Source organism: Dysidea avara, chromosome 11 (assembly GCF_963678975.1).
Source record: "Dysidea avara chromosome 11, odDysAvar1.4, whole genome shotgun sequence".
NCBI lineage: Eukaryota > Metazoa > Porifera > Demospongiae > Dictyoceratida > Dysideidae > Dysidea > Dysidea avara.
The window spans coordinates 26750423-26766337 of NC_089282.1; the positions used below are offsets into that span (position 1 = coordinate 26750423).

Sequence of the window (15915 nt, forward strand, 5' to 3'; positions counted from 1 at the left end):
AGTTGTTAGAGTAGCTCGTTGTAGTGTGGCTATAGTTGTTGTGTATCTACTGAACTTATAGTTATAATTGTAATTGTGATTTCTACTTGATTTGTAATTATCAATATGGTATTTATATCTGATTGTAATCGATGATCATGAGTGTGTGTACGCATGCGTGTTGTTGTATCATGGAACTTGTACATGTATGGCGTGCTTTGTTTGTTGATTTAAGATCCTTCCTGATCGTGTCTAGAAACATAATACTGGCGACGAGGACGGGATATAACAAAGATTAATGGCTTCTTTTGGGAAAATTGACCTATTCCAGCCGGAATCTGAGGAGTTCTCGGCGTATCTAGAACGAGTAGAACTTTATTTCGAAGCAAACGGGATCAAAGAAGATAAACAAGTACCAGTTTTTCTTAGTCTGTTGGGAGCGAAGACGTACAGTCTTTTAAGGACGCTTGTTGCACCGGAGTCTCCAAGGAGCAAATCGTTTAAGACGCTAGCAGAATTGTTAAAAGATCATTACGAACCCAAGCCCTTGGTGATCGCCGAGAGATTTACGTTTCACAGAAGAAACCAACGTCGCGAAGAATCTGTCATGCAATACTTAGCGGAGCTTAGAAGATTGGCCACTCATTGCAAATTTAAGGATCATCTTGACGAAGCGTTGCGTGACCGCTTCGTCTGTGGTTTGATCAGCGAGACCATTCAGAAACGACTATTGACGGAAGATAACCTTGATCTCAAACGTGCACTGGAGCTAGCACAAGGAATGGAAGCAGCTCACAGAAATGCACAAGTGCTTCAGGACAACAGCGAAACTACTGAATTAACAGTAGCACACAGTGGTAGCAGGGGACCCAATACAGTTGCTCAGATGCAAGGAGAGGAGGAAATTGATCGGGTCAGCAGGTACCCCAGGACACAAGGAGCCAGTAACACAGGGAGGAGTTGCTATAGATGTGGTAGAAGTGATCACCTGGCACACAATTGTGTCCACAAAGACTCAGTTTGTCATCACTGTAAGAAAGTTGGACATTTAGCAAGAGTATGTCGAAGCCAACCACAAAGTAAAGTGCCAGTAACCAAGAACCATTGGGTGGAACAAACTACAAGTAAACCGGAAGAAGATGTCACAGACCTTGAAGAAGATGTGATATTTAACCTAACCTCAAGGACGACACCACCCTACCAAGTAGTAGTGGAAATCAATGGGCAACTGATCCCCATGGAGATTGATACTGGAGCAGCGGTGTCAGTGATGTCTCAAGAAAGTTGGGAGGCCAGATTTGCAGAGTTAACCCTGGAGCAACCTTCACTGTGTCTCCGTACCTATACGGCAGAGAAAATGGCAGTTTTGGGAGAGACGTCGGTAGTGGTGAGGTATGGTAAATATAAGGGTACACATAAATTGTATGTTGTAGAGGGCACGGGTCCTACCTTACTAGGCCGAGACTGGTTGCGTTCCATACCTCTAGATTGGGCTAATATCAAGTCAGTATCGGGAATTGATTCCAATGTAGATAGGTTAATGGGAAAGTACCCTGAGGTTTTTCAAGAGGGGTTGGGCACATTGAAACACTTCAAGGCCACACTTCACTTGCTACCAGGTACCACTCCCCGCTTTTGTCGCCCTCGTCCCCTTCCTTTTGCAATTAGAGAGCAGGTAGAGGGGGAACTGGACCGTCTAGTTGAGCAAGGAATCCTGCAGAAGGTCGATTATAGTGATTGGGCAGCCCCAATTGTGCCAGTGCCAAAGAGTGATGGGGCAGTACGCATTTGTGGCGACTATAAAGTAACCATCAACCCCTCGCTGCAGGTGGACAAGTATCCCTTGCCCAGGCCTAATGACTTGTTTACATGCCTAACGGGGGGTAAGGTGTTTACCAAGCTTGACTTGACAGCCGCTTATCAACAAATGTTGTTGGATGAAACATCTAGTAAATTAGTAACCATCAATACCACTAAGGGTCTTTTTAGATACACGCGGCTTCCTTTTGGTGTAGCCTCGGCACCGGCAGTATTCCAAAAGACAATGGAAACCATCTTACAGGGTATGCCACAAGTTATTTGTTATTTAGATGACATTTTAGTTACTGGTCGTACAGAATCCGAGCACACTAAGAACTTAGAAGAGGTGTTGTGCCGATTGCAAGAGCATGGAGTCCGACTAAAGAGAGAGAAATGTTGTTTTTACAAAACTTCTGTGGAGTATTTAGGACATAGCATTGATGCTAAGGGGGTGCACACTACCAAGAGTAAGGTTAAGGCTATTCAGGAAGCACCTATACCTAGAAATGTACAAGAACTTCGCTCTTTTCTAGGGTTGTTGAATTACTATGCTAAATTTATTCCAAACCTGGCATCACTGTTGCGACCGCTGCATGTTCTTCTACAGGCAAAACAACCGTGGAGATGGACTAAGGATTGTACCACTACATTTAACAAGGCCAAGAACCGTCTGGTAGTGGCACCAGTGTTAGTGCATTACGACCCTGACCTGCCGCTGTGCCTAGCTGGGGATGCTTCTGCTTATGGTGTTGGGGCTGTATTGTCCCATGTCTTCCCAGATGGCTCAGAGCATCCCATTGCTTTTGCGTCACGCACCCTCACTTCCAGTGAGCGTAATTACGCTCAAGTAGAGAAGGAAGCCCTCTCCCTTATATTTGGGGTAAAGAAGTTCCATCAATATGTTTATGGCAGGGAGTTTACTCTGGTGACTGACCACAAGCCGCTTACCACCATACTGGGGCCCAAAGACTCTATTCCATCTCTGGCTGCTGCTCGGTTGCAACGCTGGGCATTATTACTAGCCGGGTACTCTTACAAACTCAAATTTAAGCCTACCAGTACACATGGCAATGCTGATGGCCTTTCAAGGCTACCGCTCAACGATTCTACTGCCGTGGGCTACTTACCAGATGCTGCAAACTTTAATATTGCACAAATTGATGCGTTGCCAGTGACATCCGCAGAGTTGGAAGTTGCTACACGAAAGGATGTTGTTCTCAGCAAAGTCTTGTATTACACTAGGACGAGGTGGCCAAATACCATTAAGGAGCCTTTCAAACCTTACTGGAATCGACGCTTGGAGTTGTCTATTGAAGGTAACACACTCTTGTGTGGGGTACGTGTAGTTGTACCACTAGCGCTTCGTCAGCGGATTATGGAGGATCTTCATCAAGGCCACCAAGGTGTAGTGCGCATGAAGGCACTGGCTCGAAGCCACTTTTGGTGGCCAGGAGTAGATAAGGACATTGAGGAGCTAGTGAAGAGTTGCTCTGCTTGTCAGTCAGTGAAGCATGCGCCTGTTAAGGCACCATTGCATCCTTGGGCTTGGCCCACAGTTCCATGGGATAGGGTACATGTAGATTTTGCTGGCCCTTTTGCCGGTAAGATGTTTTTATTAGTAGTGGATGCGCATTCTAAGTGGCCAGAAGTGTGCATTATGTCCACTACTACCGCTACCAAAACTGTTAATGTCCTTCGAGAAATCTTTGCTAGATATGGCTTACCGCAACAACTTGTTTCAGACAATGGCCCCCAATTTGTAGCCGAAGAATTTTCCTTGTTTTTGAAGTTAAATGGTGTCAAACATATCCGGTGTGCTCCATACCACCCTGCCTCCAATGGTGCTGTTGAGAGAATGGTCCAAACCATGAAACAATCTCTCAAGGCAGGGTTGAGTCAGGGAGTTCCAGTTGAGCAAGGTTTGATGAAGTTTTTGTTACAGTATCGTATTACCCCACATGCTGTTACTGGTGCATCGCCTAGTTCCTTATTTTTGGGCCGTACTATACACACGCGTCTTGATCTTCTCCACCCTAATATAGGCTCAAGGGTGCAAGCTAAGCAACTACACCGGAAAGCTACTGTAGATACTCACCGGCGGTTATGCCAGTTTGCTGCTGGGCAGCATATTATGACACGAGATTTCTACAATGGGGCAAGGTGGATACCGGGTACCGTAGTAGACCAGACAGGGCCAGTATCCTATAGAGTTCGGGTCCAAGGGGGGAGGGTATGGCGTAGGCATGTAGACCACTTGTTAGAAGCCAGTGGTGAAGGTGTTCACCGAGACCACTTACAACAGAATGCTGACAGTGAATTGGATGTCATGCCTGACAGTGAATTGGATGTCATGCCTGGGAATAACTCTGCCTTACGGCCTCCCACTACTGGACAATCTGACACTGCAGCTCAAGCTGATGAACAGTCTGAACCTGTTGCTGATGCAGACTCGCAAGGTCACGAGGTCACAGATGCTGGAACTGAGTCAACAGAGTCTCCCAGATATCCCACAAGACAGAGAAGACCTCCACCACGCTTCAAAGATTATGTTGACAGTCAAGGGGTGCATCAGATTTAGTGGGGGGGAGATGTTGTGTATCTACTGAACTTATAGTTATAATTGTAATTGTGATTTCTACTTGATTTGTAATTATCAATATGGTATTTATATCTGATTGTAATCGATGATCATGAGTGTGTGTACGCATGCGTGTTGTTGTATCATGGAACTTGTACATGTATGGCGTGCTTTGTTGATTTAAGATCCTTCCTGATCGTGTCTAGAAACATAATAATAGTCAGTAACAAGGCTTAATATTTGAACTAAATCTAAGTTAGTAAAGCTTTTACAAACCTTTTGGAACTATCATTTAATAGTATGGGCAGCTTTTCTGGCTCCAAATTTGGCAGCTGTAGACGTAGGCTCCAGGGGCGGATCTAGGATTTATAAAAAGGGGGGGCTAACTCAAGGTACTAATCTCTTGGGTAGAGATGTGTGAAGCACACTTCCCAGCATGTGAAGCATGCTGGAACTAGGGGGGTCTGGGGGCATACCCCCCCCCAGGAAAAATTTTGAAAATAGATGCTAAAATACTGCAATTTGGAGACATTTCCACATAAAATTCATAATATTTTCTGCCTGTAGATATTTTATATACTGCCTCTAGATTGTAGTAGGTATGGCTCTCTGAAGCATTTTGCTAATGGAAAAGTTTGGGTAGGTTACAGACAACCAAGTACATGATGCACCCCTCTCACAATTGCACAACACTGAATAGCTAGATGCATGTTAGAATAATAATGTTGAAAGTGGAAAATTTTGAATTTTGAACAATACAAGATTGAATCTGAGAGCATTTTCGATGGAAATTGTGTACCTGAATTAAGTATTGCCATACATATTAACTACACAAGTAGATGAATGAAGCCCTTTAAACAGACCAATGCACTTCATTGTATGCATAGGTGCTGGTAGATTTGGAAAAATTCTATAACAGAACTAACTACATGTTTCCAGTGAATGTTCTATTAGAGTAGTTAGCTGACTGCTCTATTAGAGTAGCTATCTCGATCTTGTACACCTCCAATGCTGATCCAAGTCCTTGTTGCATAAACTTTAGCATAAATCCACTGATAATACCTTGGAAAGATGTTTATAAAGTGGTTTTATGAGTATTTGTATTATTAGTGATCATATAATTATGCTAAGACAAAATTTCATTATAATACTCAGCATATTGATCAAGTAAAGCCTAAATATGAAGGGGGGGGCTTCAGCCCCCAAAGCCCCTCCCCCTCCCCCCTGGATCCGTCCCTGGGCTCTGGTGGAACAGCTATAGCGCTAAAAATAGAATACAAAGCTTTTGCTAAGTAAAAGGCCATAAACTGAGTCTATTTTTGTATGAATTTTGTGAACTTTATCGAAAGAACCTGTTACTGGCTAGCTAGCTAGAAGTTGAGTTATAGACTAGGTCTATTAGCTAGTCCCCGGCATAGCTGGTGGTGTGTTACTAGTTGAATACACAACAACTAGTTTGTTATCTAGTTAGTTAGTGTAGCTTAATAGTTAGTTAGTTTACTGACCTGTTAGCTAGTTAGTGTATTAGGTAGGATATTATGTTGTTGGTTGGTCTTGTTGTTAACCTGCAGCTGGAGCAGCCATAAAGTGAGTGATAAATTGTGTTGTGTAAACTCAGAGGTGGAGAGTATTAAAGAAAAACTGTTTTAGGGGGTTTAGAATAAATTGTTAGTATATTCTCGCATACTATAAATATACGGACTTCCTGCATAGTGAAACTTTAAAAATAATAAAATGCTAAATTGTAGGATTTTCTTGTAAATTCGTAATATCCGGAGTCAGTACATAAAATGATGCTAGTAAGTATTAAAATGGCTGACCTCCTATCTGTAGCTAACTGACCAGTTTAGCTATGACCGGAGTTGGTGTAGTTAAACTGCAGCAGCCGGCTAGTGTGTGAGCCATTCTGCTCTACTCCATCTCTGAGCAACTGTCATGAGGGAAACTAGTCTGGTTGAGGTGGTTAACATATTCTAACAAGTCCACACATTCCCATTTCTGCCCACATCCTTTAATGGAAGTGACACAAAATTTTCATTATGGCTATTTCCACCTCATGGATTTGTAAATCTGCAAAATTTTCATTATTGTATTAGTGAGTTTGTTGAAGTGTCTTGCTCAAGGTTTTCAGCCATAATGAATAATAATCGCCCGCCATCATCATTTTAGGAAATGTTTGAAATGACAATCAACTTGGTTTGGTGTTAAATAAAACAATTCTTATCAACTTTTACAATAAAATAACAACACGTGTGTGGCGGGATAATAGTTGTAAAATAGTACAACAACATAAACTAAACTGAACTACTAGAAGTGTTACAACCAGTAAACTGTTAGCTTCTCTTGTATTCCTTGACTTCTTCTCTTTGTGTTGATTTCTTGTTCTATTGATCTAATCCTGTCCTTAATTGCTGGAGGGTAACTGGGAACAACTAGCAGTTGTATAGTATTATTGCCCCTCAGGGCTTGTAGTATCCTTGTTATGGCTTCCCCACTAATGGGGTTGCCACTCATCCTCAGCTCCACTAGTGACTTGTTGGTAGCTAATGATGTAGCAATGTCCTCAGCCACATCATCAGTAATGGTGTTGTGTTTAATGTTGAGCTCCTTCAACTTGTTAGTATCCTTCACTGCAGTGAATAGTGTTCTTGCTGCAATGGAGGATAATGAGGTATAGGACATGCCCAGTCCTGTTAGCATAGAGGAGGGATGGGTCAACATGGTGTAGAGCTCTTCACTCTCCCCAATTGTGTGGTTAACACTAATCATAAACACTTCTACTTTGCAACTGAGGACAATGTCACTGATGAAGGAGGAGGATGAGCTGGTGAGGCCATTATTGATCAACCACAAGTTGTTGATGATGACGTCACCGTTCTTGAGGTACTTGTGGATGGTGTGAAAGCCGCGATCTTGGATATAGCAGTCGGACAAGTTGAGCTCCACCCATTGCTTGTGGGAAGAGGAGGTGAGGAAGAGTGATACACACTCGAGATCAGTAGCTGATAGGCTAGTGAAGCTAAGATGGATTTCTTTGTTATTGAAGATTTCTGCCTCTTCGATGGATTTACACATCCTGTCATCTCCAGCCTCCTTGAAGCATCGATACAGGCGAAGACATTTTAACTGATTCTTAAGAAATTCACTGGAAATGTCGGTATTATTGTTTCCACCAGACAGGAATTGTTTAAAAGAAGATCGTTGTCCCTTCGTGAGTGTGACGTAAATGAAGAACATGTTTGCGTGAAGATCGCTCCAGAATTGCTCGCGAAGGAGACGAAACTCTTCGTCTTGTCGAAGGTCAGTTATAATATAGTTAGCCGCTAGGTATTCCTGAATAGTGAGGTGGAGGAAGTTAAATGTCGTTGTTTTCCCTGTAAGGCTAAAATGTTGTACAGCTTGTAATAGCCCAAAGCCATTAGTCCCCCCAGGAGTAGCTACCATGTCTGGACAAGCTGCTCGAATTTGTCCAGACGTAAATACCAGTTTGTTATTGTTAAGGGCCTCAAATGAGAGCTTGGCTAGTTGTTTAACTATCTTATCGTAGGGCTCCGGCAGGGTTGTGATATCAGTGATGGTGTCAGGTAGAGGGTGACCAGACTTGGCAAGATGTCGGCAGATGGTGAGACAGATGAAATATTTGTATAATTCTGTGGAATTGCTAGGGAGGGGAAAACCATTTTTATGTAAGAACAAAATGACGACCATGTTAAATGGAACAAAACACAGGCTATTGATGGTGACATGATGCTGAAGATATTGGGTGAGCTGTTTGATTTTGTGTGGTTGTTTCTTGAGTGCCTGTTTTATAAACTGTTCTCTCTCTAGTTCAGCAAATCCCAAGATGTCTACCTTGAGAGATGCTCGTTCACGAAGACTCACTGAGGCATGTGGACGAGATGACACTACTATACCACAAAGGGGTAACAATTTACGATTTAAAATTTTAGCAATTAAACTACTTTTTTGTAGTTCTGCTGGAAATTCATCGTAACCGTCTAAAAGAAATGTGATGTCTTTCCCACCATTTGCAAAAAGATAATCACTGCAAGCTGTTGAAATTTCCTTAGCTTTGCTGTCTCCTTCACAGAAAAGACAAAGAAGATCACTGATTGATGTAACCCTCCAAATGTTGGGATCACGCAGACAAACCAGCAACACTATTTTAAACAATGTTAATAATAGAGTCTTTCCCCATTGACATGCAATGTGTTTCAATAAAACAGATTTGCCTATGCCAGGTGCACCTTCGATTAGTACAAATCTTTTCCCATTACTCTCCTCCAATGGGGTTAGGATTTCTGCAACTTATTTAGTGACAGTGCTGGTATTGAGGACATGTTGTAATGTCTTGTGGCTGTCTAGCTTACGATGGTGTTTGGGAGCTAACTGACCACTAGCTATTGAGTCAATGTCACCTGTTTGGGTTAGCTTGGCCATTTCCTTATCTTGTTCTTTAGTACGCTGCTCTTGATGCTCGATGAGAACTAGTGGTGTATAATCCTTCGGTTGATCTGGTGGCCATGTGTCTTCATCAACACTGTCTTGTACATGTGAATTAATCATGGCCACCCTCTGGGATAGGATGGAGACTTCTACAGGATAAACAGCAGCTAATGTGGAGTACACTACAGTACACTTCACCTTTGACTGGATCAGTGATAGTCAACTTGTCCGTGTTGAGTTTGGGCTCAACTTGACCTAACCAAACAAAACATGTCATAACTAGCTACTAGCAATAGTTACTATACATAATTATTGTAACAACACACAATACATGTACAAACTATATAGTTACCTCTAACTGGATCACCAGACACTGCTGGTGACTCAATGGCAGTGAACAATTTCTCCCATGAAGCAGTCGTGTCCACCCTCAACCACTCTGAGAACATTTCATTACAACAGTCCTTGACACTGTGTGGGTTGTCCTTTCTGATGGCTCTCAGTTTAGCATCAGTCAGACCCAGTTCTACTCCTATCTCCCTCCAGTCTGCAGCATATTGTGGTGTGACATGTCGCTGGAGCTCCAGCAGTGTTGGAGTGGTGGACACTGTTAATCAATTTTCACATAATTTTTTTTTTATCATATCAAAGTTAAATTTCATGTTCTAATACCTTTGTTAACATTTTTAAACTGGTGCAGTCCTTGAGAAGTAGAAGAAGTAATATTACCCATTGTAATTGTACTAAAACACAGTACAGCTGCAGGTAGATGGTAGTTCACAACTACAAAGAGCTGACGGCCTTCGTGATCAATGAATATAATGGGTAACTAGCCACACCCTTCTTATTATTGAAATGACTCATTTTCAACGTCACCTCCGTTATTATAGTAAAGGGCGCGCGATAGGTAAGTCCATCAGGATGACGTTGCTAACTTACAACAGAATTAGAAGACGATTGTTTATAATTCGTGTAACCTAGCTCACATGACATACCCTTTTTGCGTGTATATCCTTTTATGATACATCATTCCTTTATCAGTTACATCACATGTTCCAGAGGGGTTTTTCCCCGATGTCTAGCCGCAATGGTGTGAACACCAGTGACAGTTTATGATTGGTGTTCCATCAAGTCATGTCCTTGAATGATGTGCACACTGCAGCCTCTGTTGGACACACAACTGCTGTGCCTGTCTACTGTTGCCCCTTCCCCACCCCACACACAGACAAATAATTTATACATCACAACATAGATTGACTGTAGTCATCACAAATCAACTGTTGTAATATATTAAACAATTTGTTATGATTAACAATTGCTGGAGAAAAGTTGTTGATAATTTATTGACTTGTTCATCTGATCATTTCCTCCAGTACTGTAGGAGAAAACACAACACATTACAACATGGTCAACCACAATATACTACACTAGGAGCCCATAACCACTATAAGGAGCAAAGGAATATTTAACATCCATACATGACCTCTACTGACTGTTGTTAAATTCCAACTACACCTTGTGGTATGTATGGACTCCTACACACAACACACTCTGATACAGTCACTCATATGCACACGCTTTAGCTGCTACTGTTAAAATTTTAATGGTCATGCCTACCTAGTAGTGAAATATAGGGCCACCTGTACACCAATAAGGTACATGCTAGAGTTAGTGTTGGAATTGTGGAATTTTTGATTGGCCGTAAATATTATGTCAAACATTTGAACAACAAGATTTTGAAATATTTTTAGCGGATCAAACAGTACTACAAATGAGCCAAATTTCAAGATCATGTGTAATTGCATCCATGAGTTATTAAATATTTTTGAGGGTTCAGCTCAACGTGAACATACTATAGAGGTGTACCGATATAAGAAAACCAAACCGATCTGATATGGTTTGAAACCGATACGATACCGATCCGATATACCGATATAACTAAGTGTAGTTATTTATATTTGAGGAACCACATATGCCATGTTCAACTTTATTTTAACCATAGATATACTAAACTTTACAACGGGATTGGAAATGGAAGTAACTCACGTGACGTCTCTGTACAAATTCCCAATGTGACGTAACAAGTTCGAAAAAACATCCGTGTTTCGCTTGCGCTAGTTAGTCGCCATAGATACTGTCCGTAGTTACGAGCACGATATTATTTCTAATGGCTTTATTTGCCAACTATTAGCAATTTATCCGCTTTTAACTTGACGAATCGGTTAACCTAGCCTTGTACACAATAACAGGAATGCGTGTGCAACCACAAGAGGCTCAATACCAGAAATTTGAGGTCATGGGCCTACTAATTAAAAATTAAATTGACATACAGTGTTGTATTGGCAATACATCTCAAATAGCGGTGTACAATGTCCGCTCTGTAGTGAATGTAATGAAATATGTATTAATAGAGGCTAAATGACCCATTTGGTAGGATTGAAGTCCGTCTACATGTGGCAATACAGACTATGGTTCAGTAGGCCCAAATGTATGGGTTTAACATACAATAAACTCACTCACCCTACGAAGTAGGTTGAATCTGTAACCAATCATTTTCACCTTATTATTAACGCGTAGGCTAAAACCTTCGCTAAATACAGCCATCTACTTGTGGTTCCAGGCCGTCCATAAATGTCCAGCGATGCTCCAACAAACTAGAAACTGCTTCAGTCTATGACGTATTGCCTACGTCATTCGTCATTAATAGGCAAATCCAGCACTGACCTTACTTAGAAAGCTCAATCCAACTAATTATAGGTGTTCTGTTTTCTCCAGCACGTAAACTACGAAAGTAGTAGCTAGCTGAAACCGGCGCCAAATGAGATAGTCTACTTTTCAGGGTATATTAAACTCATGTAGCTACATCGAACTAGAAAATGCTTGTAATAAAATCAGCAGATTATGATGGATGTTCTTTTTTAAACTAAGGAGTTTTGAGCATATATGCAGTTTATGCACGTACACAGCGCAACACATAGAGCATGCTCTCGTCTAGGGGGGCCTGGGGGCATGCCCCCACCGGCAGAAGATTTTTTGAGAATTTACCCATCTAAGGTTAAATCTGGTGTAAATTTGGACCAAAAATTGCTTGACTAGTTATGCTAGCGATAATAACAAAGCAAAACGACTGAAATATGATGTGATAGACCAGCTTCCTACAGGACAAGACACTTATGGCATACGCGTTGTGATACAGGCTACACATTACCAGAAATTTAGTACATTTTTTGGTCGTGTGCATTAGCAGTGGCGGATCCAGGATGGGGCATTTGGGGCAAATACCCCCCCCCCCCTTCACGAAATTGCATACAAGATCGAGATACTCTAATAGAGCAGTCAATTACTCTAATAAAGTAGTCACAATGTTCATGAGGCAGTGTAGCTTACCTATGAAGCTATAAATAGGATTTTATTTTACGTAACAGACGTGATATAGTTGGTAAGGATAACTAGCTATTATTGTTGCGACCTTTTTTTTTTTTTTTTTTAGTTTTTTTGGTCTTCAACTGTTTTTGAGAAAGGTGCCCCCCCTCTTTCCAAACTCTGGATCCGCCCCTGATTAGTGTAGACAACCTGTGTAAAATATTCATATAATACAATCACTTTTGAATGCGATGTTTTTAAAGCTATGCATATGTTGGAATAAATGTCTAATGATTGAAACCAACACATTCCAAAGGGTTTGAAGCCATTTAGTCCCTAACCACGATATTATCTTGCACTAACCTCAAAATTTGCTTCCACTTAGTACACTTCAAAGCCATACTGTGTATGTAGTGTGTGTCTGTGTCTGCATGGTTTAATCTAGTCTGGCGCCGCCCGCCCCTTCACATAAAGTAAGGGTCTGGTGAAATACAGATACTAAATCATTTCTAGCGCCCAGGTTCGGCGCTAGCCAATCAGTGCATGCCAATGACGTTCACACAGAAATCGCCTTGGCAACACAATGCTTTTGTTCGAATTGAAGTGCAATCATCTGACGTAACAAGCATTACGTGCGCTGTTTAATTGAATTCCTTTTGAAATGATAAGGTATTTGTATTTCACCAGACCCTTACTTTTTGCGAAGGGGCGGGCGGCGCCAGAATAGGTTTAATCATGGCACATTTATACCTCATAAATTAGAGTGTTAACCACATCAAAGGGATACTCGAAATAACTGTTTGTGTGCTTTAACTTTCTCAGTTAAGGAACATTGTGTGAGATATAAACTTTTTTTTTCAATTTCTGTTGTAATTTACAAGTACATGTTCCTTTATAGCCTGCAGCTCGTCTATACAAAACCATTCATCCGGAAGCCACAAGTCACCGACTAAACTGATGATTGTTTCTAATGTGCATGCATGTGTGCATGTTATTGCATTTTGAGTTGATTGACTATAATGTAGTCTGTATCCAGGGGCGTAGGCAGGATTTCCAAAAGGGGGGTTCTGCCCTAAGTATAGAATCTCCACAGCGGAGGTCTGGGGCCGTGTACACGTGTAAACATGTGTATTCTTATAAATTCATTCGCAATAGCGAGTAGAGGTACTTGAATTCCTCTGCCTTAAGACCTGTAGCTACCCATTTCAGTGGATTTGTGTAAGTTAATTCAGTTCTAGTTAACCAGTATCACGATTTAAAAAACTTAACTCTGAAAAGGGGGTTCGTCCGAACCCTTTGAACCCCCCTGGCTACGCCCCTGGTATCATCACAACGCGTACGCCATAAGTGTCTTGTCCTGGAGGAAGCTGGTCTATCACATCATACTTCAGTCGTTTTGCTTTGTTATTATCGCTAGCATAACTAGTCGAGCAATTTTTGGTCCAAATTTACACCAGATTTAACCTTAGGCCACTCCAAGTCATACCTTAGTTTCTGGTCACTCCCAAGCCTACAAATGGATGCGGGCGGGCGGATGATCAGGACTTCATGACTATAGACTCTACTGTGACAATATACTGTATGGTATTATTATTTGCTCAATTTAGCAAATTCATGTTGATTTTATACTTAACCAACAACATAAGTAGTTGTGCTTCGGCAAAAAATGCACTAGGAAAGTTGTTGATGGATCATGGCTAGCTATACACTGATGTATAGCATTTAAGTATATATTTATTTATTTATTTAGAATATACTATAGGAAATGTTTTGCTCATGTAGCTACTTATGCTTTCCAAGTGAAATAAATGTCTCATTAGCTATGTCAGGAAAGTATTACTATGACTTATAGCTAAGTTGTTCAAATGATCATGATACACAATGAAATTTAACTTCTATTTTCACATCAGAAATTCTTCATTCAAATGTAAAGTCTTAGCCCACTAGCTATGTGTTTCCAGCCTTCTATTCAGTAACCTTGAGAAAAGTAACTGTCAAAGTTTTGAGTCATTGAGTGCATGCTCCAGACTACTGTTTTTTAGTGATCATCTGGGAATGTTTAAACTATAAGGGTTTCTACTTGCCAATCTAATTTTAGTTATGGAAAAGTTTTAAGTTTTAGCTCACCGAATGTTGCCGGCTTTCCATACCCCTGTAGTGTTCAGTGATAAGGAATTAGACTAATCATTAGAGGACTACATTTGAATTATAAAGTTAAAGCTATGGCCCATCTGCATGGACTAGTAGTTAATGCTACTGAAATTACTTTGGTTACAGAAGCATTAGTAACAGTTATAATCTGAACAGCTATATAATCAAGGACAAAACTAGCTATAGTTAGAAACATTTTATTAGTGTGGCATATATACCTAATATTAGAGTTAAGAGTAGTGTGACTGCTCTATTGGAATCCCTGAATGCTCTATTAGAGTATATCGATCTTTTGCAGTAAAAAATAAGTGTCTTGCTGGGTCACGTGCACTTAAGCACCTGTAATATTAACAATAGTCCTCATAAACTAGGGTTTCAGGTTTACCATGCAGGCGGGTGACCAGAAACTAAGGTTTGACTTGGTGTGGCCTTAGATGGGTAAATTCTCAAAAAATCTTCTGTGGGGGGCATGCCCCCAGACCCCCCTAGACGAGAGCATGCTCTAGGTTTTGCACTGTGTACGTGCATATATGCTCAAAACTCCTTACTTTAAAACAGCACCCATCATAGTCTGCTGATTTTATTACAAGCATTTTCTAGTTCGATGTACGTGATTTTAATATACCCTGAAAAGTAGACTATCTCATTTGGCGCCAGTTTCAGCTAGCTACTACTTTCGTAGTTTACTTGCTGGAGAAAACAGAACACATATAATTAGTTGGATTGAGCTTTCTAAGTAAGGTCAGTGCTGGATTTGCCTAATGACGTAGGCAATACGTCATAGACTGAAGCAGTTTCTAATTTGTTGGAGCACCGCTGGACATTTATGGACGGCCTGGAACCATAAGTAGATGGCTGTATTTAGCGAAGGTTTTAGCCTACGCGTTAATAATCAGGTGAAAATGATTGGTTACATACAGACTCAACCGACTTCGTAGGGTGAGTGAGTTTATTGTATGTTAAACCCATACATTTGGGCCTACCGAACCATAGTCTGTATTGCCACATGTAGACGGACTTCAATCCTACCAAATGGGTCATTTAACCTCTATTATACAAAATTTCATTACCTTCACTGCAGAGCGGAAATTGTACACCGCTATTTGAGATGTATTGCCAATCCAACACTGTATGTCAATTTAATTTTTAATCAGTAGGCCCATGACCTCAAATTTCTGGTATTGATTATAGTCAATCAACTCAATTAATTTAAAAATGCAATAACATGCACACATGCATGCACATTAGAAACAATCATCAGTTTAGTCGGTGACTTGTGGCTTCCGGATGAATGGTTTTGTATAGACGAGCTGCAGGCTATAAAGGAACATGTACTTGTAAATTACAACAGAAATTGAAAAAAAAACAAAGAAACAAACAGTTTATATCTCACACCATGTTCCTTAACTGAGAAAGTTTAAGCAAACAAACAGTTATTTCGAGTATCCCTTTGATGTGGTTAACACTCTAATTTATGAGGTATAAATGTGCCATGATTAAACCATGCAGACACAGACACAGACACACACTACATACACAGTATGGCTTTGAAAGTGTACTAAGTGGAAGCAAGTTTTGAGGTTAGTGCAAGATAATAT

The 15915-nt window shown here is 40.9% G+C and overlaps 2 protein-coding genes across 2 annotated transcripts; both read right to left on the minus strand.

Moving 5' to 3' along the window:
* Positions 1–6673: 6673 nt before the first annotated feature.
* LOC136237806 (NLR family CARD domain-containing protein 3-like) lies at positions 6674–8065 on the minus strand. The gene has a single exon (XM_066028013.1). The coding sequence runs from the start codon at positions 8063–8065 to the stop codon at positions 6674–6676; it is 1392 nt and encodes a 463-aa protein (XP_065884085.1).
* Positions 8066–8609: 544 nt separating this feature from the next.
* LOC136238913 (uncharacterized) lies at positions 8610–9639 on the minus strand. Its single transcript, XM_066029561.1, has 4 exons — positions 9476–9639; positions 9156–9410; positions 9002–9058; positions 8610–8952 (listed from the first exon to the last, which is right to left on the minus strand). Exons 1-4 carry the CDS (start codon positions 9534–9536, stop codon positions 8666–8668), a joined length of 660 nt encoding a protein of 219 aa, XP_065885633.1. The 5' UTR covers positions 9537–9639; the 3' UTR covers positions 8610–8665.
* Between the last annotated feature and the right edge of the window lie 6276 nt (positions 9640–15915).

Coding starts and splice junctions, on each gene's coding strand:
- LOC136237806 (XM_066028013.1), bottom strand. CDS start 8,065: ATGGTCGTCATTTTGTTCTTACATAAAAATGGTTTTCCCCTCCCTAGC.
- LOC136238913 (XM_066029561.1), bottom strand. CDS start 9,536: ATGGGTAATATTACTTCTTCTACTTCTCAAGGACTGCACCAGTTTAAA. Junction 9,059..9,155: donor GTCTGGTGATCCAGTTAGAG/GTAACTATATAG, acceptor TTGTTTGGTTAG/GTCAAGTTGAGCCCAAACTC. Junction 8,953..9,001: donor TATCACTGATCCAGTCAAAG/GTGAAGTGTACT, acceptor TTTATCCTGTAG/AAGTCTCCATCCTATCCCAG.